The sequence below is a fragment of the Mustelus asterias genome, chromosome 14 (genome assembly GCF_964213995.1).
Source record: "Mustelus asterias chromosome 14, sMusAst1.hap1.1, whole genome shotgun sequence".
In the NCBI taxonomy this organism is placed as follows: domain Eukaryota; kingdom Metazoa; phylum Chordata; class Chondrichthyes; order Carcharhiniformes; family Triakidae; genus Mustelus; species Mustelus asterias.
This window is the reverse complement of record NC_135814.1, coordinates 62,595,674-62,623,470: the sequence shown is the minus strand read 5'-3', so window position 1 is coordinate 62,623,470 and position 27,797 is coordinate 62,595,674. Positions and strand designations below refer to the sequence as shown.

The following is a 27,797-nucleotide window of genomic DNA, read 5'->3' as shown; positions in this document are numbered from 1 at the left end:
ATGTTTCACAGATATTGTAAACATTGTTATGGGCAGGTCCATTCAGGCAAGCTGTGGTGGACCTCAGTTGTGCCTTTGTCCTATATGGACCACCGTTGTGTGTGTTTGTCATACCTGGACACATCCCCTTCCAGTTTGGCTCCTCCCCATGGCACCTAGTATAAAGGTGGCTGTCTCCTCCCCCTTGTTCAGTCCAGGTCGGTTATTTGTTGGGATCTGCTCCTGATTCTGTTGTGAATAAAAGCCTACACTTGTATTGGCATACTGGTAGTCTTTCGCCTTATTGATAGCGCATCACAAGCTGAGAGTAAACTGCTGATTTGTACCTTGTAAGAAGTTTTGGGGGTCAGGGGCAAAGTCACTCATCTGCTCTAATAACTGTGGTATTAAGATGGCTGGTCCAGTTTGTGGTCAATGGTGACCCCAGGGTGTTGATAGGGGGAACTAGACAATGCTAATGCCACTCAAGCATAGGGCAAGGTAGGCGTCTATTTAATTGCTTGATATTTGCATAGCCCATAATAGAGCAAGTATTTCTGAACATGAGAAAACCAAGAGTAAATTTTGGTAGTATCACCGAATTCCTACAGTGCAGAAGGAGGCACCTGCACAGACTCTCAGACAGAGCATCTTACCCTGGCCCTATGCCCGTAACCCCTCCAATTTACCCCACTAATTACCCTAACCTACACATCTTTGGACTGTGGGAAGAAACTGGAGCACTTGGAGGGAGCTCATGCAGATAGAGGGAGAACATGCAAACTCCACACAATCACCGAAAACCGTGAACCTGGGTCACTGGCACTGTGAGGCAGCAGTGCTAACCACTGAACCACCCCATGGTCGGCAAAGTACAACTTCACTTGAATCATATTCTCCATTCAGGAATGTGTGGTTAAAGGCTTTGCATATGCCAGCTCAAATGATACAGCCTATGGCAAGAAATGATAAATATTCAATAGTTTAGACATTGTTACAGCAGGACCACCCAACGTTTCCTCATCAACTCCACATCACATCCTGACAGAGGAGGCTTTCCTACTATGCCAATCTTCTCCTCTTACTTTCAACTCCTTCCTCTTACTCACCAAATGCGAATTATATTGAATTGAAAATGGATTTTTACAAAAGTTCATGCTCAAAAATAGCCTTTTATATTTAAAATAAATATTTATTAGTGATTTCAATGTATTCCACATGCATCCCAAGTTAAACTCTTATACAATTTCCTTTAGCATACATTCCATATACAAGAACCATCACACACTTAGTAAATACATGTATGATAATATAATGTATCAAGTACAAATTAGGAAAAGCTTTAGACACTTAAGTATTCTTGCATCCCAACCCCTGTTATTGCATCTATTCAAAATTACAAATAAATTCAAGATTATCAAATGAATTAAATATTTAAAGCTTCTAAAATACAGTGTAAGACCATCCCTAAGCCAGTTTGTAGCACTCAGATGGATACCTTCTAATCTCTCCTTTTTTAAAAACCTAATTACAAAAGGTTTTTTTTCGCAAACTAAAATGTAGTAGATGGAATGTTTCACATATATTAACGGTGATGTGATTACAAACAGTAGTAAAGATACATTTGTCAATTCAAGTTTGCCACGTAAAACAGTTATTGCACAGGGAACACCTCATAGAGGTCAGTGCTTCAAGAAGGAAATGCTAACCAAATTTCCAGACTAGTGTTACAGCACGTGTAATTGACTTAACCTGTAGCTAAAAAGTGGAATTTCAAGTTTTAACCCTACTAGAGGTAAATGTCTAACAGAAAGACACTAACACATATTAGAACAAATTTAAGCCTTCTACACCTATGACATTTCAGTTAATCATTTTCAAAACAATTTTAGCTAGGTGAAGCGCTTAATCAAATACACACAGTTCAGTTTAGGATTTGCATGTAAGATGGCGTGCTGGAAGTCGACGAGATAAAAGCAGCCCATGTCAGCAGAATAGCGTCTCCTGAAGCACTGGATATCCAAGTCAAATGCATCTGATAGGTACATCCCAACAGCATGAGCGATTAGAAGCCAGTATTTCAAGTAGCAAAAGTAAGTTGTGTTTTGACTGTACTGAAGACAGCCTCTTTTGAAACCAGGCCACAACCAAGAAAGTCCCCCTTGAAAATGCTGAAAGAAAAGCAAAACAGATTAAATTCAAGTGGAAAATGAAATGGGGTATGATCAGGCAATTAATTATTAAAATTGGTTCTGCGCCTTATTTAAATAACTCTCTGTGACTATTAAATTACGACTGTTTAAGGGAATAAGCAATGCCGCTGATCCTGAGAAAGCATATATGGTAGACCCAAATAGTAAGAAGTTTAACAACACCAGGTTAAAGTCCAACAGGTTTATTTGGTAGCAAAAGCCACACAAATAGTCACAGACCCAAATAGTCACAGGGAGTTATTTAAATAAGGTGCAGAACCAGACTATTTGCGTGGCTTTTGCTACCAAATAAACCTGTTGGACTTTAACCTGGTGTTGTTAAACTTCTTACTATTTGGGTCTACCATATATGCTTTCTCAGGTTCAGCGGCATTGCTTATTCCCTTAAACAGTCATAATTTAATTTCATAGAATCCCTATAGCGCAGAAGGAGGCTATTCGGCCCATCAAGCCTGCACAGCCAACAATCCCACCCAGGCCCCATCCCCATAACCCCATGTATTTACCCTGTTAGTCCCCCTGACACTAAAGGGTAATTTAGCATGGCCAATCTACCTAACCTGCACACCTTTGGAGCATCCGGAGGAAACCCACACAGACACAGGGAGAACTTGCAAACTCCACAGAGATAGTCACTCGAGGCTGGAATTGAACCCCCCCCCCGTCCATGGCGCTGTGAGGCAGCAGAGCTAATCACTATGCCACAGTGCTGCTCCAGAAGGTAGACCAAGTGAGTATTTACTTCAAATGAATCACTATGCTCCAAAATAAAAGCAAAAAACTGTGGATGCTGGAAATCTGAAATAGAAACAGAACCTGCTGGAAAAACTCAGCAGCTCTGGCAGCACTTGTGGAGAGAGAAAGAGAGTTAACATTTTGAGTCCATATGACTTCTTTAGAAGAGTAATATGGACTCAAAATGTTAACTCTGTGCAAGACAGATGGCTGCTAGTGAAAGTTGCTCAGAGACAAAAACAAAGAGAATCTTAAAATAATGGCAACCAGATCTAGGCCGGAATTATAACACCCCGCCCGCCACGGGAATCGGAGCAAATGAGTGGCGAGTTGACTTCGGGCGGGATTTTACAGTTTTGGGGCGAACGAGACCATAAAATCCCACCCCTAGGCAATTAAGGAACTTTAGGAATGAAAGAGAAACACAAAAGATTCTGATTAAAAATGCTTTCAAGTTAATTTTATAAAACGGCAAAAAACAGAGGAAGAGCAGACTTCAGAAAACTATTAACTAGATGTTCCATCCCTTTCAGCACGATGGCTTGAGATAGCAATGGTTACTCACCAGAGTTAGAGGAACTCTTCCCTTTGATCAACAGCAGCCCTACTGGCCGGAGATATCGCAGCTAGAAGGCCATCCATAATTTCCCGCTTTATTTCTCCAGCAAGCGATTCTTTCATCTGTTGGGGGACAAAGAAATAATTCCCTCAGTACCGCAACATGCTGCCAATTGGCACAAAACTGGGAACATTTCGAAAACCCTCCACTTTTTCCTCAAACCAGAGATCACTAAGCCTTGTTGGGCCCTGTGTGTAAGAGCAAGGCTCCAGCAACATTACTGGAAGCTAAAACAATGGTCAAGGACACAGCAAGCATTTTGCCTAATCCATACTATGGCAATGTATTTGAGGATAGCGCAGGAATGCACAGCACCAAACAGAACATTACTTGATTACAAAGACCCAAGCATTGGCTCAGCAAGAAAGGAATGAACAAAATCACTTGATGCAGTCTTAGTCTTTTATTCACAGCATGAAAGCTCAAATAACAAGCCACAGATAATAAAGTGACTGCAAGGGAACATTTGCGGCCAGAACCCAAGTAAGCAATGGACCCTCTAATTCTCCATAGTTCAAGGCCAGTTTGTTTAGTGCACAAAGTCTTTTCAAATCTTTTACAGTCATGCACACATACATACACACACACACACACACACACACACACACACACACACACACACACACACACACACACACACACACCATAATGAAGCCAACTTGCACACGGCTTGCATGGGATGTTTCGGATTTCACGTGGCTAGATTGTTAATAAAATGTGGTTAATAGCTGGAAAGGCGAAGGAAACGAGGTACCATCAACCAATTATCCAAACAGTTAGCTATGTCAACATAACCACCAAAATGAAAGTAAATTAGAAAGTAGGCAATCTCAGAGACGTGGAGAGGATCAAATAAAAGGTTTTTTAAAAGTCTTTAATAGAGTCAAACACCCCTTAGTAATTTATAAGCCTAGTGCATTGCAGCCAACCTCTCTCACAAGATTTTTAAAGAATTGTTACTGGCAAGGCCAGCATTTATTGCTTCTCCTTAATTGCTCAGGAGGAAGTGGTGGTGAGCCGCCTTCGTGAACCACTGCAGTCCATTTGGTGTAGGTGGACCCACAGTGCCGTTAGGATGGGAGTTCCAGGATTTTGACACAGTGACGATGAAAGAATAACATTAGTCAGGATGGTGTGTGGCTAAGAGGGGAATTTGCAGGTGTTTCCATGCATCTGTAGCCATTGTCCTTCTGGGTGGTAGTGGTCACAGTTTGGACAGTGCTGTCAAGGGAGTTTAGGCATTTTGTAGGTGGTACATACCGTTGCCAATGTGCGCTGGTGATAGAGGGAATGAATGAATAACATGGATGGGGTGTTAATCAAGCAGGCTGTTGTGTCTTGTATAGTGTTAAGCTTTCTGGGTGTTACTGGAGTTGTACTCATCCAGGCAGGTGGCGAATATTCCATCACAATCCTGACTTGTGCTGTGTAGATGGTGGACAGGCTTTGGGGAGTTAGGAGGTGAATGAGAATTCCCTGCCTCTGACCTGCTCTGACTCAGAGTTAGAATGTACTGAATATACTTTCCCCCACTGGCAAAGAGGGCATCAGTGACCCTCCAGATGCAATGGTGTGCTGCTGCTGGCATGATGCCACATGCACGTACACACTTCCTAATTGTGTTTGGCAGCCTTGTTCCCTCCTCTTATAGTTCCACAATGCCAGAAGGGCACCCACTCCTTGCAGTCCCTGAGCATTAACTACCCACTCTTCTATCATCTGCGCTGAGCCAAGACACCTGTTTCCCAATGGATGAATTCCCCACTGCACCATTCACCCTATCATGGGGCTCTGCCATGACCGGCTCCCACAATCCATCAGCCTTCATTCAGCTGGGGGAGTGAGGCACCCCCATTGAGAATCACAGCTTGTCCTTCGTGACCTCTCAATGAGCCTTTCAACAACATTAACTGGTTTTCATAATGGATTGAGCAGGATTTTGTGGTCACCCTTCCTTCACCCTGGTGAAACTCACTGGCACCAGAAGCGGTATCGGGAGACTGGCACTGCCTGGCTTTGACGCTTTCATCCCACCCCCAGCAGGACCTGAAAATTCAGCCTAAATGTCTAATATTTAAGAGAAATTAAGCCTAGTTCAATTTTACTGAATACTTTGCATAATTTTGTCACAATCTTTAAAGATAATTAAAATATGGAAACATTACCTCCAAATGTCTGCCAGAAATGTGAGATTATTTATTACAGTAATTATTAAAAGTTAAGACAAAAAAATGCATTCTCCTTCAGGCAAACCTTTTCTTCAGTCAATTAATTAAAAATAACTTTTTTTTATGTTTCTGTGGGAGATTTGTACTAATTTAATTTGTACTAATACCGCATTTCTGCTATGTTGTGGCAAACACTGTTATAGTCTCAAACCCAAATATCACATAAATTTGAAATTTTGGGTGGGATTTTCCGGCCACACTCGCCCCCAAGTCTGGAAAATCCCACCCCGAGGTCAACGGATTTTTGCATGGTCCGTGTCCCACCCACTACAATTCCCATGGTGGGCGGGACAGGAAAATTCCACCCTTAATGTCCAACCTCTTGTAATTAATCACCAGGATCCAGTTAGAGGCACCCTCGCCCCCTCCTAAACTCTTCTATCCCAACCAAAACAACAGTATTAATGATTTGGAAATTCAGAATGTGTTGCACTATCTATTTTGTGAGCCTGAAATGCTATTGGAAGGCTGCACCCGCATATTTAAATAAATGCTAATTTTCTGAAGCTCAGCATTAATATGTTAATGAACCAAAAACTAATCATAAAATGGGCCAGTGATAAGAGGTTGCCATTAACAATCGTTTCTTAATTTTACGATGGCCATCTTCAGTTAATGAAGGCCCTTCCTGAAGCAAATATGATCTCTCAATCAATGGATTTAAATATTAATGCTTTTAATATTAAATATTTAACAATTCATTTAACAAATGGTGTAGAAACAGCCAAGAGGGAAGGTTGAAAGAAATCTGAGGGTCTTAGCAGAATTTCTTTGTAGCGTGTAACGGAATGGTGGAGCAACAGTACTAAATTTGTACAAGGACTTCAGCCAAATTAAACGACATCTTGAATACTGTGTCGAATTTTGATCATTAGGTTACAAGGGAACTAGTCAATCCTTGGAGGCAATGTGAAGAAAGGCCCTGAGAATGACCTCCAGCCTATACAAATACAGTTTAGAGAAGCTAGGATTCTTTACCCTTAAAAGAAGGCAACTGAGGGTGGAAGGGAGGAAGATTTTATAGAAATATAAAAGTGCAAAGATATGCAGGTTAGGCAGATTGGCCATGGTAAATGCATGGGTGGGATGCTCTTTCAGAGAGTTGGTGCAGAATCGATAGGCCAAATGGCCTCTATCTTCACTGTAGCGATTCTATGGTTCTATGCAAGGTACTAAATAGTGCACGAGGAAGGTAAACCTCGAAGATAACTTCGAGATTAGCCAAGAAAATAGGACCATGCAAATAGTTCAATAGTAATGAAGAGCTAATTTGGTTAAAGCATTGTAACCGATAATAATCTTGTGACTGGCCTACCTTCTACGTGTTTAAAATAAGTTTCTTTTTTAATATATTTGAAGACAGGGATAACATTGGAAAATCTACTTCTAGCAAATGTATTTTCCCTTTATGGAATACCAATGCATTATCAGTTTGAGAACAGGTTTAGAAAAAGTAAAAATTATATTGTATGATTGAAGGAGTTTGTTACTGGGTTATATTGGATTTTCTTCAAAGTTAAAGCTTAGTTTCACAGTTGTTCAATGTTATTTATACCTGGCATTTGGTGATATGGTAAATATTCATAAAATGCATTCTAGAAATTCTTCCATAACGCTGGATTTATTAGTTCCAAAGTGGGAGGATAATTCAGCGATTGAGTATGTTACAAACTTGACTTGTTCAACCTTTGTTTGTAAGGATTGTTTCTGGAGTTCTATAAACAATTTTTTTGGATAGCAATGTGAAGCTCAGACTTTCTAGGTTGAGGTCAGCCAAAAAATTAAATCTCTGGTGAATCTGAATTTATAAAATAAAGATTGTCACTCTGGTATAAGTAGAATTGGCCTCAATTTTCCACACAAGTTTTATTCGACCCAGATTGCCACTCTGTAGACCAGAGGCACTTACCCTTACCCTGATCTAGTTTGCCTGCACTGCACGAATGAATGTTGATAGCCTTGACGGAGGAAAGCAGTCAACGAAGATTAAAGTGTCAAGTTTGTAAAAACATTATCCAAGACATAAGAAATTATGTATAAAAGTAACAGTATTAGCAATAACTTGCTGCTCAAGTTAAACACTGGATTTGATATTTCTGCTGGACAATGGTCCAATTTTATTATCACCTAAATGCAGAGTTCATTCACAACTTTTAAATTCAAAAAACAATACAATGAAATACTTTAAGTGTAAAACTAGCTGAATCTCAACCTTCAGTTGAATTCTGCCAAAGCGGTTTAAGAATTATGAATGTTATTGATATCTAGCAATGGTTTGGCTCAGTTGGCGACCTCTGTGTCTCCACATCCAAGGATTAAGTTCAGGTCCCATTCTAGTTCTTACACATATCATTACTTATTCAATACACTTGCCACATGGCTCTGCAGACAATTAGACTGATGGTGAAATATTTCTATCACCAATCTGCTCCCTTGCTCAACCATCTATAGAGCTGGGACAATTAACCAGCCAAACCATGAAAGAACATATCTAATATGCTGTGAGACATATTAGCTGGGTATGCCTCCAGTATTAGGTAATGGCAATCAAACAATACTGGATGTATACTTCAAATTCAACAAATCTTCTCTCTAAGATTGTGGTGAGGTCTCACTCACATCCTTGCATTTATCATATCTTCTATATATCCTGCCACAGCCATTCAAAATTTTGTTGGGATAGAGTGTAAAACCCAATTTTAACTTTTTGATTTTATCCCCAAATGCAAACAGATTTGGACAATTCGCAACTTATTGATATTGAATACAATCGGCCTTCAGAATTTTCAAATAGTCATCTGCTACTCCGTACTTCTGATTGAAGTCTTCAAGATGCTAACAGGAAAAGGCAGGGTAGATAGAGATAAACTAGTTCCACTGGCTGGAGATTCTAGAATTAGGGGGCATAGTCTAAAGATTAGGGCCCGACTGTTCAGGGGAGATGCTAGGAAGCACTTCCACACACAAAGGGTGGAAGAGGTTTGGAGCTCTCTTCCACAAATGGCAGTTGACGCTAGATCAGTTGTTAATTTGAAATCCAAAGAGATAAATACATTTTTGTTAAGTAAAGATATTAAGGGATATCGGCCAAAGGCAGGTATATGGAGTTAGGCCACAGATCAGCCATGATCTCATTGAATGGCGGAACAGGCTTGAGGGACTACTCCTGTTTCTATATACATATCATATATCCATATATTAAAATTGGAAAGAATTCTCAACAGTACCAATGGGATTTTCAATGTTAACTGTGCCATCCCACAGTGATACCCACATTATGTCACCTTTATAAGTACTTTTTTCCAAAGAAACAAATATCAATAAAACCTTTAAAAAGCTAAGATGTATATTTTTAAACCATTTGCCTTCTCCCCCTCACCCCACCTTATGTTAGATGATTACTTTCTTCACTGAATTCCATTTCAGCCTGCTCAGCTATCCTAGAATATACATGGCCAAATTATAGGAGTATAAAATTCTGCCTGCTGGAATCTCTCTATTCATCATTTGCAACACTGGGAATCACTGTTACCTCATATGTACAGTTAACCTATTTACACCTCAGCCCGAAGTTAGTCTCTCTCCTCCTCTGTCACTAGTCACTATGCAGCACCTTGGATATTAATTGGCACAGTTTCACCATTTAACCACTTTCTAGATGCGATTCCCTCACTGAAATGGTTTTCAGTTTAGAAATGCATATGGTGCCAGGAGACAGTTCAAACCTGAGGTTTTTAAGCAGCATGGTAAACCACTGCCCCATTGATTACAAAGATGACCACAGGTTTACAAGCAGAGCCTCTCCAAGCTTTAGGGAATAGTTTGATACGGCCTTCAGTAGCTTCTCATACCTATAAATTACTAACCTTTTGTAGAGCATTCTGGAATTCCGGATGGTCCACAATATTGCTTCTTGTTTCTTTAGCAACAGGGGCTGCTGTAGCTCCAGTCAGTTCAGACTGTTCACCTCCCAACTTCTGGTCCACAATTCCTGGTGAACATTGGCCTTCTGTAAAGTGCTCTCCCTGTTCCACTCGGACAGGTGGTGAGGGAGTCAGCATAACTGAAGAACGATACACTTGTTTGCTTTGTGACGATGAGGTAGCTAGATTTGCTGGCTTTCCATGCTGTACAGTAGTGCTTGATACACCTTGCTGGCCATGGCTCAAAGAGCTTGGACACCTCGGCATCCGGCCTGGGCTAGAACAGCGTGAAGTTGACTCAAGGTTGCTATAGGGTGTAGAGTAGGATTGTTGGTACTCATATTCATCTCCTGAAGGTTCAGAGAACCCTAGTTCAGATCGAAGGTAATTCTGCTCCCTCAAAAGCTCAGTCACCTGGATTTAAACAGAAGTTAATAATAAAGCAATAATATGATGTTACAATGAAAATAATATATTGCTGAAATGTTCCTCCTCTCAACAAGAGAAAATGAACGTGCTTGATGCACAATTTTATTTTCATTCTGTTTAATCTGTGTCATTTAGTATCAGGTAATGAGATACAAATGTTAATATGGGTAAAGGGTAAATAAATATCATCTGCTTTAAATCCATCAAATGAGAAATATTCCCAGTCTATTAACTGGGAAAAATGCCTTTAATTTATTGCTTTACAACAAAGTAAAGTCTGTTAAGACGATTAAGACTTGGTTATACAGCAGGAAATTAGACTTGTGCATTCTATTTACCATTTTAGTTTATGGCCCTGTTAGAATTTTCCTCAAAGCATCAATAGTTTAAAAACACCCGAGGTAAAGCAGGTAGATTAAACTGTTTTCTTATTTTGAGTCCCTTTTTCTGGCTTCAATATTCATATCTCCACACATTATCCAGCTCAAATATACTTTATAGAAGAACAGAATGATTAAACCCACATCAATTAGCTCATTCCTTGCGATCTCAGGCATGTATCCTCTATTAAGAGTAGACTTTTGTTACAATCTCAAAAACGATTGCTTGTGATCTTGTCCAACAGAATTATTGAATCTTACAACACAGTAGGAGACCATTAGGCCCATTGTGCCAGTGCTAACTCTTTGAGAGTTATTCAATTAATCCTGTTCTCCCTACTGCTAAAGCCAATTACTAACCTAAATCAGGAACTTTTATTCATAAGGTCATAAGCAGGTGAGCTAGTTATACCAAATACTAAATTTTTTTTTGAGTTAACTGATTTGTTGAGATTGATCAACAAACCTTTTATTTTAAACTAAACACCACCGTAATGAGCATAGTCAACCACCATAGGACCAATCAGACTAAGTGCCACCATTTATAACTACTTAACCCAAAAGTCTTCAGAATCCAACAATAATATGCACAACTCAGCATCAATTTGTATCTCATTTGACAATAGCATGAGATTCAGCCACAATTTGATCAATAAGATTACACAGTTTATATTTTCCAGGAATGCTATTGAGTAAAATAATAGAAGGTAGACACACTAAAAGTGATAGAAGATATTGGGAATCTATAATTGACACTATTTGCTAGAATCTATATTAACTTGAAGTTGCTAGGATGATTGAAAAGTGTAACATTCAGTGATCCAGATAATACAATGCGTTGATTGATTACAGACTATGAAAGCAAGAGTGTTGATCACAGGAAATTACAATTGCAGTCGGAAGTCAATCAGATTCGATCATCTGGGTTAATATTTAGTATCTATAGGAGGGAGGAGTTTCCGCTTCATCTGATTGTGTGCAGCAGTGCAGTTTATATTTAACTACTGTTCAGGGAAGTCCACCTTACTTACCGGTTCCATTACATTGAGAGAGTAGGAAGACATGGTATCCGTGTTATTAGTGTATGGCCCCTGAAATACAGACGTACATGAAAACAAGCACTTCAGAATACATAGAATGCAAATGCCATTCAGCAAACATATCATTCCAGTCCATCAAAATCCGAAAGATATGGAGGGCGATTCCCCCAAAACAATTCTAAGTGTCGAATTCGCGTAAAAATGGGAGTAAATCCCACTGGTTTTTTCAGCTGGAGTTTCAAAATGTATTTACCCTGCTAATCCCCTTAACAATAGGGGCAATTTAGCATGGCCAATCAACCTAACCTGCATGTCTTTCAGACTGTGGGAGGAAACTGGAGAACCTGGTGGAAATCCACAAAGACACGAGGAGAATGTGCAAACTCCACACAGTTACCCATAGCCGGAATTGAACACGGGTCTCTGGAGCTGTGAGGCAGCAATGCTAACCACTGTACCACCATGCTGTGAACTGTTTAGAATAGATGAGAGCCAGTGTGTGGAATGGCATCGGGCATTGGCAGAGGCAGTCACGCTCATTCAATTCAATTGAATCTGAAATTGCCAAGCAGAGCCTCTGGCGCTTCTCAGCAGAAATACATTCCGAGGCGAGAGCGGTATCTGATTATCAAAGACTATGGCGGTGGCTTGAGAACGGTCCCTGCAGGTGCCCCCTCGGCTGCAAGGGTGCCAGATCCGACCAGCCCGAGAAAGAAAAAAAAATTACAGGAAGATCAAAGTCATCTAAAATAGCCACAGTAATTTGGAGGAGGGCCAATAGAATTGAGCACATGTAACTCACAGCACGATGTGGAGGATTGAACATGGTATACTGGTTTGGGGCTTTGAGCTGTTCCTCCAGAGTGAACGATCGCTCCTCCAGCTGCAGTTCCAACTCCTGTAGCTCCATGCGCACACAGTTCCGAAGGTTTTGCAATTGATCAGCCTCTTGTCTACAAACAAGAAAGAAAAATTCTCAATCTCTCTTTTCCACTGTGAATGCTCTTTGCATGCACTTAACTACATTACAATGCTTCAGGACATGAGATACCCAATAGTTTCACATGTAGATTTCCAGCAATTTACAATATTTTCACTCCATTTAAGTTTATGAATGAGCTGGTAATTCTGGATGTGAAGCTAAACCCAAAGAAACAGTAAAATCCAAAGAATCAGTTTGACATCGACAGTGAATTTATTATTTATTAGTCACAAGTAGGTTTACATTAACACTGCAATGAAGTTACTGTGATAATCTTAGTCGCCACACTCTAGCCCCTGTTTGGGTATACTGAGGGTGAATTTAGCATGGCCAATGCACCTAACCAGCACATCTTTCAAACTGTGGGAGGAAATTGGAGCACCCAGAGAAAACCCACGCAGACACGGGGGAGAATGTGCAAACTCCACACAGGCAATAACCCAAGCCAGGAATTGAACCCGCGTCCCTGGTGCTGTGAGGCAGCAGTGCCAACCGCTGTGCCATCGTGCTGCCCTTGAAACCTTCACCAATTGAGAATTTACAAATGATCTAGAGGAAATAAATAACTTGTACACCAACAGTTTTGAATACAAGACTTCACATAAATCCATTGAACACACTGAATGCGTTTCTTAAAAAAATGAACAAAATATTCATAGAATCATAGAATCCTACAGTGCAGAAGGAGGCCATTCGGCCCATCGAGTCTGCACTGACCACAATCCCACCCAGGCCCAACACAAATGTTTTTGAGATAATTATGATCAGCAGTTGTCAGGTTTTCTGAACATATTATCTCTTACTCTTCAACTGGAGAACAGCAGGAAGGAAGGAACAATACTTTGCTGGAGACAGACTTTGCATGTGCCTACCGCAGTGTGTTTTCCAGCGGCCCACCATTGGCAGGAGGTGGAATCTTCCTGTCCCACTAACGTCTACGAGATTTTGCAGGGCTCGCAGCCTCGGCTGCCAGGGAACCCATCGCGGGGGTCACCATCAGCAGGGCCAAAAGATCCCACCAGCGGGAAGGGCCGGAAAATTCTGGTCAGTGAAATCATCATACAAACTAAATCTAATAAGAATTCTTAACTGTGAACTAAATAGATCAGAAGTAGAATTAGGAAGAACACAAGTTTCTGGCTTCAGGTTTGTACAACATCAAGTGTGAAGGGACTACTGGTACAGAAGCTTTATAGATCCATCTAATGTACAATACAGTACAATAAGAGAGACAAAAATCTGAAAATAGAAATAACCAGAGGTCACAGGAAATTCTCTCAATCCAACAGCAATTAGAGATGAGCCCTCTAATGGTAACAAAGTTAAAATGGGGGATGAGCATAAAACAGTTAATTATGATAGGATTACTTCCTCCAGGTACCCACGACGTAAATCTTGAATAACAAACATCAAACGATGACCATTCTGGGCAGCTGAATGAGTGCTGGGGAGATCCTTATGGATTACGAATGAGCGAATGTTCATTTTCAGAAAGGGTGACCACGCACCTAGGCAATCACAGACCTGCACGACTGCGCTACAGGATAAAATAACGGAATTGGTATAAATAAACCTGATCATCTGTAACTTACAAGACAGCCTCCTGGGTTTAGAAGGGGCTGACCACCCTACTTGACTTCTCTAAAAATGACATCACAAATTAAATATAGAAAGCTCCAGGGTGTGGTATATCAAAAGAGGGTTTTGATAAGAAAAATAAGAGGAATAGCTATTAAACCTAAACTCATGGTTGCTTCATGGTAGCACCTAGAAGTGCACAAGACAATAACTCAAAGATGGGAAGCTTTGTGTACTTTTATGTGGAGATAGGGAGAAATGCCTGGAAATAAGAATGATGCACGTGCTGCTCTTAACTTGTGTTAATCACTTGGATGTGGAAGCTCAATGCAGATTATACCACATTAGGAGAGGCTGTAGTAGCTGAGGGAACAGACTGCGAGCCAAGTCAAGAATTAAACAAAATAGTTGGTCGCTGTATTAGTAGATGGTAAGAAGTTTAACAACACCAGGTTAAAGTCCAACAGGTTTATTTGGTAGCAAAAGCCACACAAGCTTTTGGAGCTCCAAGCCCCTTCTTCAGGTGAGTGGGAATTCTGTTCACAAACAGGGCATATAAAGACAGAGACTCAATTTACATGAACAATGGTTGGAATGCGAATACTTACAGCTAATCAAGTCTTTAAGATACAAACAACGTGAGTGGAGAGAGCATCAAGACAGGCTAAAAAGATGTGTATTGTCTCCAAACAAGACAGCCAGTGAAACTCTGCCATTTTATTTAGGAAGAAAATGCATGGAGCAGGGAAAGAGAAAGGAAACCTGCATTTATGTACCAACTTTCACATCCTCAAATATGTCTCAAGGTGTTGCCTAGCCAATTAAATATTTTAAGATCGAAAGGTTTAAATGTTCAAGAGGCAGAAGCTGCTATTGACACAATTCAGGAATGGATCTCAGCATTGCGATGGATGAAGCGGAAAGACATCTACCTTTCCTAGTGGGCCGAGGCCCAACAAAGGCACAAAACTACAAAGCAAATCAAATGCTGGGCTTCCTAAGCAACAGCACAATACAAATTGAAAGATGCTTAAACCATAGAATATTCTGGTGAAACCGCACCTTCGAATTTTATAACTAAACCTGAAAATGCTGCAAACGGCGCATCAGGTAGCATCTGAGAAGAAAACATACAAATTAACATTTCAAATGCAGACCTCTCTTCAGAATGGGAATCATGTCAAAGAAAGGAACAGAATTTCTTACAAGTGGCCAGTCCTGGAGGCGAAATAGCAGTGAATTAAATGTAAACAAGCAGGAAACAATGAATTTTCCTGATCATCAAAATATTAGAGATATTCAACAAGCCTTGGAGAAGAGGTACTGATAAAAGAGACAGTTTGCAGAACAGCCCTGATAAACAGTCAGTTCAATCGGGTTTTTTGTGTGAAAACAAGGCAGCTGAGAGGTGACCTTATACAGCTGCATAAAATGTTAAATGGGCATTTTATAAAAACAAACCGAGAATGGGATTGAAGATCTTGAAGCAGATTGTGCAATATTTCACTGCACGCCACATTTACACCTGTGACCTACACCAGAACATTACACTTCAGCCAATTCATGATTATTTGTTGTACATGGAAATCTAAAGATTGTATCACATGTGACAGACGAAAAATTTTATAAGAACACAATAAGATCATGGCTGATCTGACTGCGGCATTAACCTCACTTTCCTACCTGCTCCCATAACTCCCATTGATCAACAATCAGTCTGACAGCCTTGAATATAGCCAACCACCCCAACCACCACTGCTCCCGAGGTCAAAATTCAATTTGCCTGACAGAAGAAATTCCATCTCTTCTCCTTTGTAAATGGGAGACCCCCCCCCCACCTTGCCTATTTTGAAACTGACCCCTTGTTCTAGATTCCCCCGTGAGGGGAAACATCCTCTCAGCATCTATCCCTGTCAAACACCCTCAGAATCTTTTACATTTCAATAAAATCAGCTTTCATCCTTGACTCCAATGAGCATAGGTCAAACCAGTTCAACCTTTCCAGATAAGACAATCTCTTCATCTCAGGAATCCACTTGTCTGAACTGCCTCCAATAAAAGTATACCCCTTCTTAAATAAGACAACAAAAATAAAACTGCACGCAGTGCTCTGAGTATGGTCTCACAAATACCCTGTACAGTTATAGCAAATTCTCCACTTGTATACTCTTATCAGCTTTGCAATAAAGGCCAAAATTCCATTTCCATTCCTAATTACTTGCTGTATCTGCATGCTGAACTTTTTTGTTATTCATGTACTCAAACACTCAGATCCCTCTGTATTGCAGTGTCTGCTGTCTCTCTCCATTTAAATAATATATTGCTTTTCTAATTCTTCTGGCAAAGTAGACAATTTCATTTCCCGACATTATACTATTTTTGCAAATTTTTTCCCACCTACTTAAGGACCTATATCTATTTGCAAACTGTTCCCATGCTTCTAGTCTACTACTAATCTTTGTAGCATTATACACCCTTTCTTTAATTTGATACCTTAACAGATAGTGCTTCCACGGTAGCACAGTGGTTGGCACTGCTGCTTCACAGCTCCAGGGACCTGGGTTCGATTCCCGGCTTGGGTCACTGTCTGTGTGGAGTTTGCACATTCTCCTCGTGTCTGCGTGGGTTTCCTCCGGGTACTCCGGTTTCCTCCCACAGTCCAAAGATGTGCGGGTTAGGTTGATTGGCCATGCTAAAATTGCCCTTAGTGTCCTGAGATGCGTAGGTTAGAGGGATTAGTGGGTAAATGTGTAGGGATATGGGGGTAGGGCCTGGGTGGGATTGTGGTCGGTGCAGACTCAATGGACCGAATGGCCTCTTTCTGTACTGTAGGGATTCTATTCTATTCTATTCTTTCTTTCTGAATGGAATAATTATTTGCTGAGAGCTATGAAATAATCTGTAAATGTCTGTCATTACACATCTACTGCCTTACCTTTGAACTATGTTCCCAGTCCATCGTAGCCAACTCTGTCTTCGTACCTTTGTAATTACTTTTATTTAAATTTAAGACACTAGTTTCAGAACCAAATTTTTCACCCTCAAACTGAATGCGTAATTCTATCATGTCATGATCACTCCTACCTAGAGGATCCTTTCATATAAGGTAATTAATTAATCCTGTCTCATTTCCAGGTCCATAATAGCCTGTTCCCTGGTTCAGTCCAAATTGTATTACTCTAAGAAAGTATCCCAAATACATTCTCACCCTCATGGTTACCATTGCCAATTTGATATATCCAATCTATATGATTTAAATCTCTCACGATTTTTGCAGTATCTTTCTTCCAAGCTCCTATAATTTCTTGATTTACACACTTACAGTGTAGCTATAGGAGACCTATAAACCACTCCCATCAGTAACTTATTTCCTTTGCTATTTCTTATCTCCACTTAAACAGATCCGCATCTTGATCTTACAAGTCAAGATCATTTTTCACAACTGTACTGATGGCCTTCTGTATTAACAGAGCTACCCCACCTCATTTTCCTTTTCTCTATCCTTCTGAAATGCTAAATACCCTTGAGTTGCCCCTTAGTGTCAAGGGGACTAGCTAGGGTAAATACATGGGTTTATGGGGGTAGGGCCTGGGTGGGATTGTGGTCGGTGCAGACTCGATGGGCTGAATGGCCTCCTTCTGCACCGTATGATTCTATGTATTATTCTATGTATCTATGAATATTCAATTCCCAGCCATGATCACTTCTACAACCACATCTGCGTAATGGCTAGCAAATGATGCCCATTTATTTATTTTTGTGCTATTAGTTGATCTATCTTGTTATGAATGCCGCATGCATTCAGATAAAGGGACTTCCATTTTCTCGTTTTACCATTTTCCCCTTCTCTGGCCCTATTTGCTAACGCACTCTTATGCTTGTGTGTTCTGACCCTTCCTGTTACACTCTGGTTATCAATATCCCTCCCGCTCATTACTCTGCACTGGTGTCTTGTCCTTTCTCTATAACTTTCCACTATTTCATTCAAAGTCTTCTCTACAGCGCTATTTATAATATCTGCCAGGGCCCTGGTCGCAGCGAGGCTTAAGTGAAAGCGGCCTCAACAGCGCAGCTCCCTATTCCCCAGTATTAGTGTCAGTAATCCATGAATCAAAACCTGTTTCTCCCACACAAATCTTTGAGCCATACATTCAACCTACTTATCCTATAGAGACTCTCTTGTGGCTCAGGTAGCAATTCAGAGATGATTAATTTGTATTCTGCTTTTTAATTTAGCCCCGAGCTCTTATAATCCCCGAGGCAGAACTCGTTTTTATCCTACTCATGTTGACAGTATCCAAGTGAACTACGACACAGGGTCCTACCCCCCTACTCCTCTTCGTAACCTGGGCACCAGGCAGGTAACACAACTCTCACTCTTGGCTGCAGAGAACAGTATCGATCCCCGTCAGTTGACTATCACGCTACCATTTACTTTTGATTTCCAAGGTGGCGGTGTTTGAGTGGAGAAATGTATTAATTCTTGGACAATAGCTGATGTTAACAATAAAAATACACTCTTTAAATATACTTACAGAACACACCAAGTTGTGATTAAAGCTATATGGATCTCAAACATGTAATGCAATGCCAGAGATTATAGCAGCAAGGAAGGCCTTGGTTAAGACGGCATCACGTTATCAAATAACTGGGCAAAAAGGGTGGACATAAGACCTCAACAGTGAACTGCAATTTCTCATTCTGCTCATCGTCAAGAAGTGCAATTCATTTTATAATGGGCGGAATATTCCCATCCCAACCCGCCGCCATGGGAATCTGATGGGGAGGGACATGGACCATGAAAAGGTCCACCGACCTCAGTGGAATTTTCCGACCTTGGGGTGAGTGCAGCCAGAAAATCCCGCCCAATGAGGTGGCACAGTGGTTAGCACTGCTGCCTCACAGCGCCAGGGACCTGGGTTTGATTCCCGGCTCGGGTCACTCTCTGCGCGGAGTTTGCATGTTTTCCCCCCCCGTGTCTGCGTGGGTTTCCTCCAGGTGCTTCGGTTTCCTCCCAAAGTCCGAAAGACATGCTGGTTGGGTGGATTGGCCATGCTAAATTCTCCCCCAGTGTACCCGAACAGATGCCGGAGTGTGGCGACTAGGGGATTTTCACAGTAACTTCATTGCAATGTTAATGTAAGACTACTTGTGACGCTAATAAATAAACTTTAATTTAAACTTTATAAAACTTCTCATCAGCAATCCTTTTGGATTTTGAAACTAATGTCACGAGTTGGGTATTTCATTTCTTTTCTTACGATCGAGGAATGTCAGAAAGTGGTGCCCCGGCCCCCACCCCCACTGATTGGCATCTCCTATCACCATGTTGCAGTCAGTTTGTTCAGTTCTATGCAGTCCCTCTGCTCTTGTCCATTCAGGCTACAAGGACCTTTGGATGGTCAGCTTTTGATTTCCCTTGATAAGGAGTCTGTGTTATTAAACAGCAGGGAAACGTAATTAGCTTCTTTTAAAATTTGTTCAAATAATTCACGAGAAAGATCTTTCATTTTCTTTCTTCCTCCCTCAACTCTCTACCTTACACAATTCTTGGCATTCACAAGGCTCTGAATAAATGAACAATTTTGTAGACCGTTTATTTGCTTGATGAGAATTTGTTAAAAACTTGAAAGTTGAAAACAAAAAATGAGGAAATGTAATGCTGTGGAGAAAATGTCAAAATATCACCCCTGAAAATGAATGGCAAGGCTGTTAAATCTCACCTCTCCTCATCAGATAAGTGCTGGTACACCAGAGTCTGCTGCCTCAGCATCATGAATTCCAAATCCATCATTTGTGTTCTAAAAAAGTTCAGATTTCTTCTCATTATCTGCAGCTCTTGAAATGTGGTCTGAAAAAAAGTTTTCAAAAACAATTAATATCACAAATGATGAATAACAAATTGCTTTGGCCTGGATTTTGCTATAAACATAGACGGGCGATTCTCCCAGCCCGCTGCGCTGCTTGGTGGCACAGTGGTTAGGGCGGCATGGTGACAGTGGTTAGCACTGCTGCCTCACAGCGCCAGGGACCCGGGTTCGATTCCCGGCTTGAGTCACTGTGCGCAATTTGTACGTTCTCCCTGTATCTGTGTGGGTTTCCACCGAGTGCTCCGGTTTCCTCCCACAGTCTGAAAGGCGCGCTGGTAGGTGGATTGGCCATGCTAAATTTTCCCTCAGTGTACCTAAACAGGCACCAGAGTGTGGCAATTAGGGGATTTTCACAGTAACTTCATTGCAATGTTAATGTAAGCCTGCTGTGACTAATAAACAAACTTTAAATAACTTTTCTAGCAGCACAACGGGCCGGGAGACATCAGCAAAGGCCATTTTGCGGGCTCCCCGCTGGGTGCCATGCTCTCCGCACATCTCTGTGGCAAAGATTTTTCATGCAATCAGCTCCTCGTCAGAAATCATCACGAAGCTGATTGCAATATTCAATTCAGGATTTACATCTCATTAGCGGGCTCAGAACTGAAGTTTCCGGTTGGCTAGCGTCTCCCTATCCCCACCTGGAGTTGGCCCCTCCAGGGGGAGTTTAGAACTATTCCCCACTAATGGGGAACAGGCAGCCCAACCCCGCTTGAGGGGAACAGAGGTCTTTGAGCCCTCATCCCCCCCCCAGGAGGTCAGAGGTGCCCACTGGGCAGTACCAGCCTGGCAGTGACTGGGCAGTGCCAAGGGGGCATAGCCAAGTGGGGGCCAGGGCTTTTGGGGAGGCGGTTGGTGGGGGTGGGGGGGGCCTGCTGCCACTCTGCACTTATAGGTCAGGGGGAGGAAGGGAGGTGGTGATCAGGGCTTGCCATCCTGGTTTTTGGGGGTGACGCAGGGGGGTGGGCGGGGAGGGGGGGGGGATGTTGGGGCTGACGGGAGGGTGATCGGGAGAACAGGGCTAAGAGTGTAGGAGATTCATTCTGAAAATCACACTAAAAAACCAGCAGGAATTACTCCAGTTTCCAGCTCAGAATTGTTTTGGGAGAATCCCGGTCAGAAACAGGAGGAGGCCATTCGGCCCTTCGAGCCTGCTCCACCATTTATTTTGATCATGGCTGATCACCAAATTCAGTATCCTGATCCTCCCTTCTCTGTCCTGGTATTCGCTATGAGAGTTGTGTGTGTGCGTTTAGCTTTTCAAAGTTAAGCTGAGCCTCTCTGGTTTGGATTATAATGGAACAACGTGCAGATAATGCTCACACACTTCCTTGAAGTCTCAGGTTTATTTTCAGACACTCTGTTCTCACTTCATTTTTAAAAAATTACAATAGTGATAATTTCAGTGGTGGTAGATGGGGGAGGGGACGTGTTGGTATTGCGTAAAACAGCAATACTATCAGGGCCCCTGAGGTCTTTGAGAACAGGTCAAAAATGTATCTCCTCAATAGTCAAACTAAAGGATTGAGAAATAAACAGCACAAGGAATGGGAAGAAATGTGATTTTGAATAGATGAATTCAATTCCAAATCAGGTACAGAAAGAGAAATAAAGGGAAGAAAACTTGGATTAAGAGAAAGTGAAAAAAAAAGGCAAAAAATAAAACACCTGAGATTAACCATCTGGATTACTTATATGAAAAAAATTACTATAGTAATCGAAGGTTGGGCAGCACAGTGGCAAGCACTGCTGCCTCACAGCACCAGGGACCCGGGTTCGATTCCCGGCTTGGGTCACTGTCTGTGTGGAGTTTGCTACGTTCTCCCCGTGCCTGCGTGGGTTTCCTCTGGGTGCTCCGGTTTCCTCCCACAGTCCAAAGATGCGCAGCATAGATGGATTGGCCATGCTAAATTGCCCCTTAGCGTCAGGGGGATTAGCAGGGTAAAAAGGTGGGGTTAAGGGCCTGGGTGGGATTGTGGTTGGTGCAGACTCAATGGGCCAAATGGCCACCTTCTGCACTGTAGGCATTCAATGATTCTATAATAGGAAATCTGTTCCCACCTGATATGTGGGCCAGAGTTTGCTGTGGCAGGGTATCCAATAACATTTGCAACTTTATAGAATTGCCGGTGTATCTATCAGCTCATTAGATTGCAACAAGTGAGAGCTGGCACAGTGAGGAAAATCAGGATTCTAGAATCACAGAATCCCAACAGTGCAGAAAGAGGCCATTCGGCCCATCGAGTTTGCACTCCAACAATAATTCCACCCAGACCCCATCCCCGTAAACCCACATATTTACCCTGCTAATCCCCTGAAACTAAGGGGCAATTTACCATGGCCAATCAACCTAACTCGCATGTCTCCCGGACTTTGGGAGGAAACTGGAGCACCCAGAGGAAACCCACGGAGAGAACGTGCAAACTCCACAAAAGACAGTCAGCCAAAGACAAATTGAACCCGGGTCCCTGGCACTGTGAGGCAGCAGTGCTAACCACTGTGCCACCGTGCTGCCCATGGAGTGAATAGGGCAACCAGCTATGCATCTCATTAACCAATCAGATGGAAGGATTAAAAAATTAAACAGTGCAAGGATTCAGAAGGAATCATGAATTCAAGTGGGTGAATTACAGGTCAAACCAAGTACAGAAGGAGAAATAGCGAGGCAAACAAAGTTTTAATTCAGAGAGAGCACGAGGGAAAATGAAACAGCAAAGCAAAAAGATTCTTGTTTAGAATCTGACATTTTAAAATCTATAATTAACACTTGAAGTAATGAGACCCCATGCTTGTAATGGTTAATTTTCAGTCCCGGAGGGGTTGATCCGGAGTATTTAACAATGATCACATTGTTAATTTTCTGTAGTGAATTCAGTTCATGTCTACGACACAAATACAGCAACTGAAGTAGGTAGACAGATATTTTTTCATGAAGGTAATAATTGAACAATACAAATCAGGCAGCAATCTTTCAAGATCAGTATTTAATCACATACAGGTACAGTGTCTCAAAACTGGTCATTTAGGGACCAAGGATTTGAGATCTTTCTGGATTATGGGTTCGGCACTTCAGGCCATGAATGAACCAGGTCAGATCAGGTCACATGGAATCAAAGGTCACTTGCAGTACGGGAGTAAACGTGCCCATGCTAGTCAGGCCCGACACTGCACCAATGCCGTACCTGGCCAAATTTTATTTCATTATTCATTCAAGGGATGTGGGCTTTGCTGGCTAGGCGAGCATTCATTGCCCATCCCTAATTTCCCTTGAGAAGGTGTTGGTGAGCTGCCTTCTTGAACTGCCGCAATCCCCAAGTTGTAGGTACCCACAGTGCTGTTAGGGAGGGAGTTCCAGGGTTTTGACCCAGCAACAATGAAGGAACGCCGATATATTTCCAAGTCAGGATGGTGAGTGACTTGGAGGGGAACTTTCACATGGTGATGTTTGTATGTATCTGCTATCCTCATCCTTCTATATGGTAGTGATCGTGGGTTTGAAAAGTGTTGTCTGAGGAGCCTTGAAGGAGTTCATGTAGTGCATCTTGTAGATGGTACACACTGCTGCCATTGTACATTGGTGGTGTAGGGAGTAAGTATTTGTGGAAGAGGTGTCAATCAAGCTGCATTGCTTTTGTCCTGGATGGTGTCAAGTCTTTTTTGAGTGTTGTTGGAGCTGCACTCATCTAGTCAAATGGAGTGCATTCCATCATATTTGTAAACGGGGTGGGCAGGCTTTGGGGAGTTATGAGATGAGTTACTCACAGCAGGATTCCTAGCCTCTGATCTGCTCTTGTAGCCACAGTATTTATATGGTTGGCCTAGTTCAGTTTCTGGTCAATGGTGACTCTCAGGATGTTGATTGTGGGGGATTCAGTGATGGTAATGCCACTGAATGACAAGAGGCAATGGTTAGATTTTCTCTTGTTGGAGATGGTTATTGCCTGCCACTTGGGTGGCATGAATATCACTTGCTACTTGTCAGACCAAGCCTTGGTGTTGCCAAGGTCTTGTTGTATTTGGATATGGGCTGCTTCAATAGCTGAGGAGTCACAAATGGTGCTGAAATTGTGCAATTATCAGTGAACTTCATCACTTCTGACCTTATGATGGAAGGAAGGTCATTGATAAACAACTGAGGATAGTTGGGCCTAACACACAACCCTGAGGAACTCCTGCAGTGTTGCCCTGGAGCGGAGATGATTGGCCTCCAACAACCACAACCATCTTCCTTTGTGCCAGAAATGACTCCAAGCAGTGGAGAGTTGTCCCCTGAATCCCACTGACTCCAGTTTTACTACAATTATTGTTGATGATTTCTTCCATCACTTGTCCAAGTAAGTTAGATTTTTCAATTAAAGTTGATGCACAGTAGATTATAAAAGTGTCCAGCTTTTGGACAACTCTGGTGTTTGGGAAGCTGGATTTGTACCTGCACTTGTATCCGTTTGTGCCATTTTCTGAATAATTAATGATAGGGGCTATTATTCTTATATTCACAACCAAATCTGACCCATTGATTTGCCATTCAGAAGTTATTTTTAGCAGCAGTCAGCAAAAATGTTTTCTCCTTGGGGAAGAAAGATGGGAGAATGTGCCATTTTCATTAGTGACATTTCACACTAGGTCTATTTTATTTAAACTTGTTCTTGCAATGTGAATGACATCAGCAAATCGGCAAGAAGAGTCAACTATTATTGAGCTTCATTTATTTTCACTTTACAGCTGATAATAGGAGCACAGCAAATGGCTTAAAGCCCCACAGTTAAAGGTCTCCTCTTCCAACATATATGATTCCCCATGAGTTTGGACCGAATTCCTAAAAGCACAAATGGGAACTCTTTGGCTCAATCTGCACTAATTTGGTGATCTTGTTCAGGTAAGCAATGGCAAGGTTGCTGTAGAAAATGGAAAACTTCCCAGTATTGCACTGATTCTTTGGCAGTTCAGATTAAGGCACCTTTTTGGAGCAGGAAGACTCTGCATTCAGCTCCTGTTTTATTTTAGACAGGGAATTTTAAAAAAAACCTTGGGATTCAGTTTTCACTGGTAACATCTGTTTATTGCCCCCAACCTTGTTTGCCCTTGAGATGGTCCTGTTTGGGCCACCTTTTTGAATCGCTTCAGTCTCCATGGTGATGGCACACCCACAGTGAATAAAGATTCCATTTGCTGTAACAATCCCTTCAAGAAGCAAACACAAAGTCACAAAACAGTCGTCATGTTTGATCTTTCCATTTGTCCTATGTTTTCTTCTGCTGCGAAAACAGTATTTGTGTTTTTGCTTAGTTAGGACATACTGATTAAGAACACAATTATGAACTAATGGGAAATGAAGTATTGGAACTTATACTGATGAACCAGTGATATGACTGTGGCACAGTGGCAGTAGTTAGCACTGCGGCCTCACAGCACCAAGGTCCTGGGTTCGATTCTGGTCTTGGGTGATTGTCTGTGTGGAGTTTGCACGTTCTCCCCGTGTCTGCGTGGGTTTCCTTTGGGTTCTCTGGTTTCCTCCAACAGTCCAAAGATTAGGTTAGGTGGATTGACCATGTTAAATTGCCCCTCACTGTCCCAAGATGCGTAGGTTAGGGGGATTAGTGGGGTAAATATGTGGGGTTACAGGGATAGAGCTTGGGTGAGATACTCTGTAGGAGAGTCGGTGCAGGCCTGATGGGCCAAATGGCCTCCTTCTGCACTGTAGGCATTCTATAATGCTGATGGTTAAGCTGGCACAACAGTAATGAAAATGGCTCATCATTCACCAATTAATACTTTTGAAATATTGTGAAGAAAAATAAAAAAAGTAACAGATTTTACATAAACTTTAGATGGCAACTTACTTCATATAGGGGTAACAGGCCTAGCCTTGATGACGTATAGTAAGAGAAAGGCTGATCTCTGCCCTGAAACATTGGGACCTGAAAATGTAACGAGTGATATGATTAACAAGAAGCCAAAATAATTGGGAAGCCAAGAGACTGTTTTAAAGTCTGCAGATGATTATATAGATTTAAGACCAACAATTAAGGGCAAAACTAAATAATAATTTTAACAAAAGCTTCAAATGATCAACATATCCATATCAGGTTAATAAGATGCAACATAGTCCCACCCCCTTTCACAAAAAATGAATATTGAACAGTGAACAGCTATAAATCTCCCAAATGATGCATATCAGGAACTTGTTGCATGTTATTGAACATATTTTTGGATATTGAAGCAAACAGCGCCCGGAGACTTATGCAACTGACAGAGTAATCTTATTTTCCCCAATTCTTTAATTAAAATGGTGCTTCATTACCCGAGGAAGATTCTGCACTGTGCTTCTAATCTCATTTAGGACTCTACGGAGCTGTGATTCAAGAGCAGATGGAGGATTTATTGGAATGTGATGATAAGAGTGTGGCATGGGTCTCTGAGGGGACAAATGTCCAATAGGTGCTGCACATGTTGCGCAAGTAGGTTCCATGAGGTTGGGAAGGCTGCACATACTCCTGGTTCTCATGTGATCACACAGATGTTGGCCTTGCCAGTCTGAAGGAAGTGCATGAAGGGAGCAGCAAGACTGTGTCAAATGTGATGACATCGGTAATGACTGAGAGCTCAGCCTGCGTTCCGGCGTTTCATCCTGCCTGTTCAAAGTGAACTGTTTTCTGCTCTCTCTTCTTGCAGACGGGATAAAAAGCATCGATCGGCAAGTTGACCGCTCGTCTTCATCATTCACTTGCACCTCCTTTTCCTTCTCAGCAGAATATTTGTAGGTAAAACAAGGTGTACTGCACTGTGAACCACTTTCCGGTGTCAATTTCACACTTAATGATGACACCACGCGCACTGGATTAAGCAGCGTGGTTGGGAGCGAGCTGGATCTTTGAAAAGTGGATCGCTTCAGTTCAGCGAGAGATTCATTCTTGGGCACTCCCTCTCCCTGCCTCATTATTCGATCGCTTGCTTTGGTCACTGGGCGCCTTGCTCTTCCAGAGGTACTGGCGACAGAATAGGTTTTTGTTTTCGCTCTCTCCAGTACTGTAGTGATTTTATCTATCGACGAAGAGGAAAAGTTCATTGGTTCAGCAGCACTTATATTTAAAGCATCAAGTTCTGAGTACCAGCTCAGGGCAGGATCCAAGCTGCTTTGCCTCGGCCTCACTCTGTGATGCACAGAATATGTAGGGACATCACTCTCGCTTTCACACTTGACGTCACTTTCTGGATACAGCACCACATCATCTGGTGACAAATATTCCTCACTCAAAGAGCCCAAAGCCCCCTGTTCACCTGGCTGAGTAGAACTGCCCCCACCAGCAGCTTCTCTGCAGTCAGTCTCAACCTGTTCTCCTTGTTCCTGTGCACCGACCGCTGCATCAGGCATTAACTGTACTTTTAAATCTAGAATTGTTTCTTTCAGATCCAGAGTCATATTTTCTACTGGCGTTTGAAATGGAGTGAAAAACTGTTGGTCACAACTCAGAGGAGTCTTAAGGTCATCGATTAATGATGTGACTGTTGTCTCACTGTCACAGCTGTCAGCACTGCTTCCCATAGCTAGCAGGTAACCATCTGGTCCCTAGGATAGAGCACAAGGATTAAATGTGTATGAGGTGGGGGGGGAAATGAATTCAACTGAAATGATTAAATCAGTCAGTTACTGGTTGCTTAAATGAAACCATTTTGTATCCAGTTAGACATTCATAGTTTGATTTGCAACATTTCAACACAGAAGTAAAGAAAATTAACACTTGGAAGTGGATAAGAAAGGATCATTTATATTACGACTGGTATGGGCTTCTAACTTGTCTAAAAAATCAGGAATCAGTTCTG

General features: G+C 41.8%; 1 protein-coding gene across 5 annotated transcripts in view; it reads right to left on the bottom strand.

Annotated features, from left to right (window-relative positions):
• Positions 1-1,147: 1,147 nt before the first annotated feature.
• Positions 1,148-27,797, bottom strand: part of itprid2 (ITPR interacting domain containing 2) — a 166,584-nt gene continuing 139,934 nt past the window's right edge. For all 5 annotated transcript variants that reach the window (XM_078228510.1, XM_078228513.1, XM_078228512.1 and 2 more), the window contains 8 exons: positions 26,278-27,543; positions 25,817-25,894; positions 19,830-19,957; positions 12,349-12,499; positions 11,538-11,597; positions 9,641-10,111; positions 3,493-3,608; positions 1,148-2,150 (listed from right to left, as the gene is read on the bottom strand). In XM_078228510.1, the coding sequence (XP_078084636.1) occupies positions 3,498-3,608; positions 9,641-10,111; positions 11,538-11,597; positions 12,349-12,499; positions 19,830-19,957; positions 25,817-25,894; positions 26,278-27,543 (2,265 nt within the window). In that variant the 3' untranslated portion in view covers positions 1,148-2,150; positions 3,493-3,497. The remainder of the gene's footprint in view (positions 2,151-3,492; positions 3,609-9,640; positions 10,112-11,537; positions 11,598-12,348; positions 12,500-19,829; positions 19,958-25,816; positions 25,895-26,277; positions 27,544-27,797) is intronic.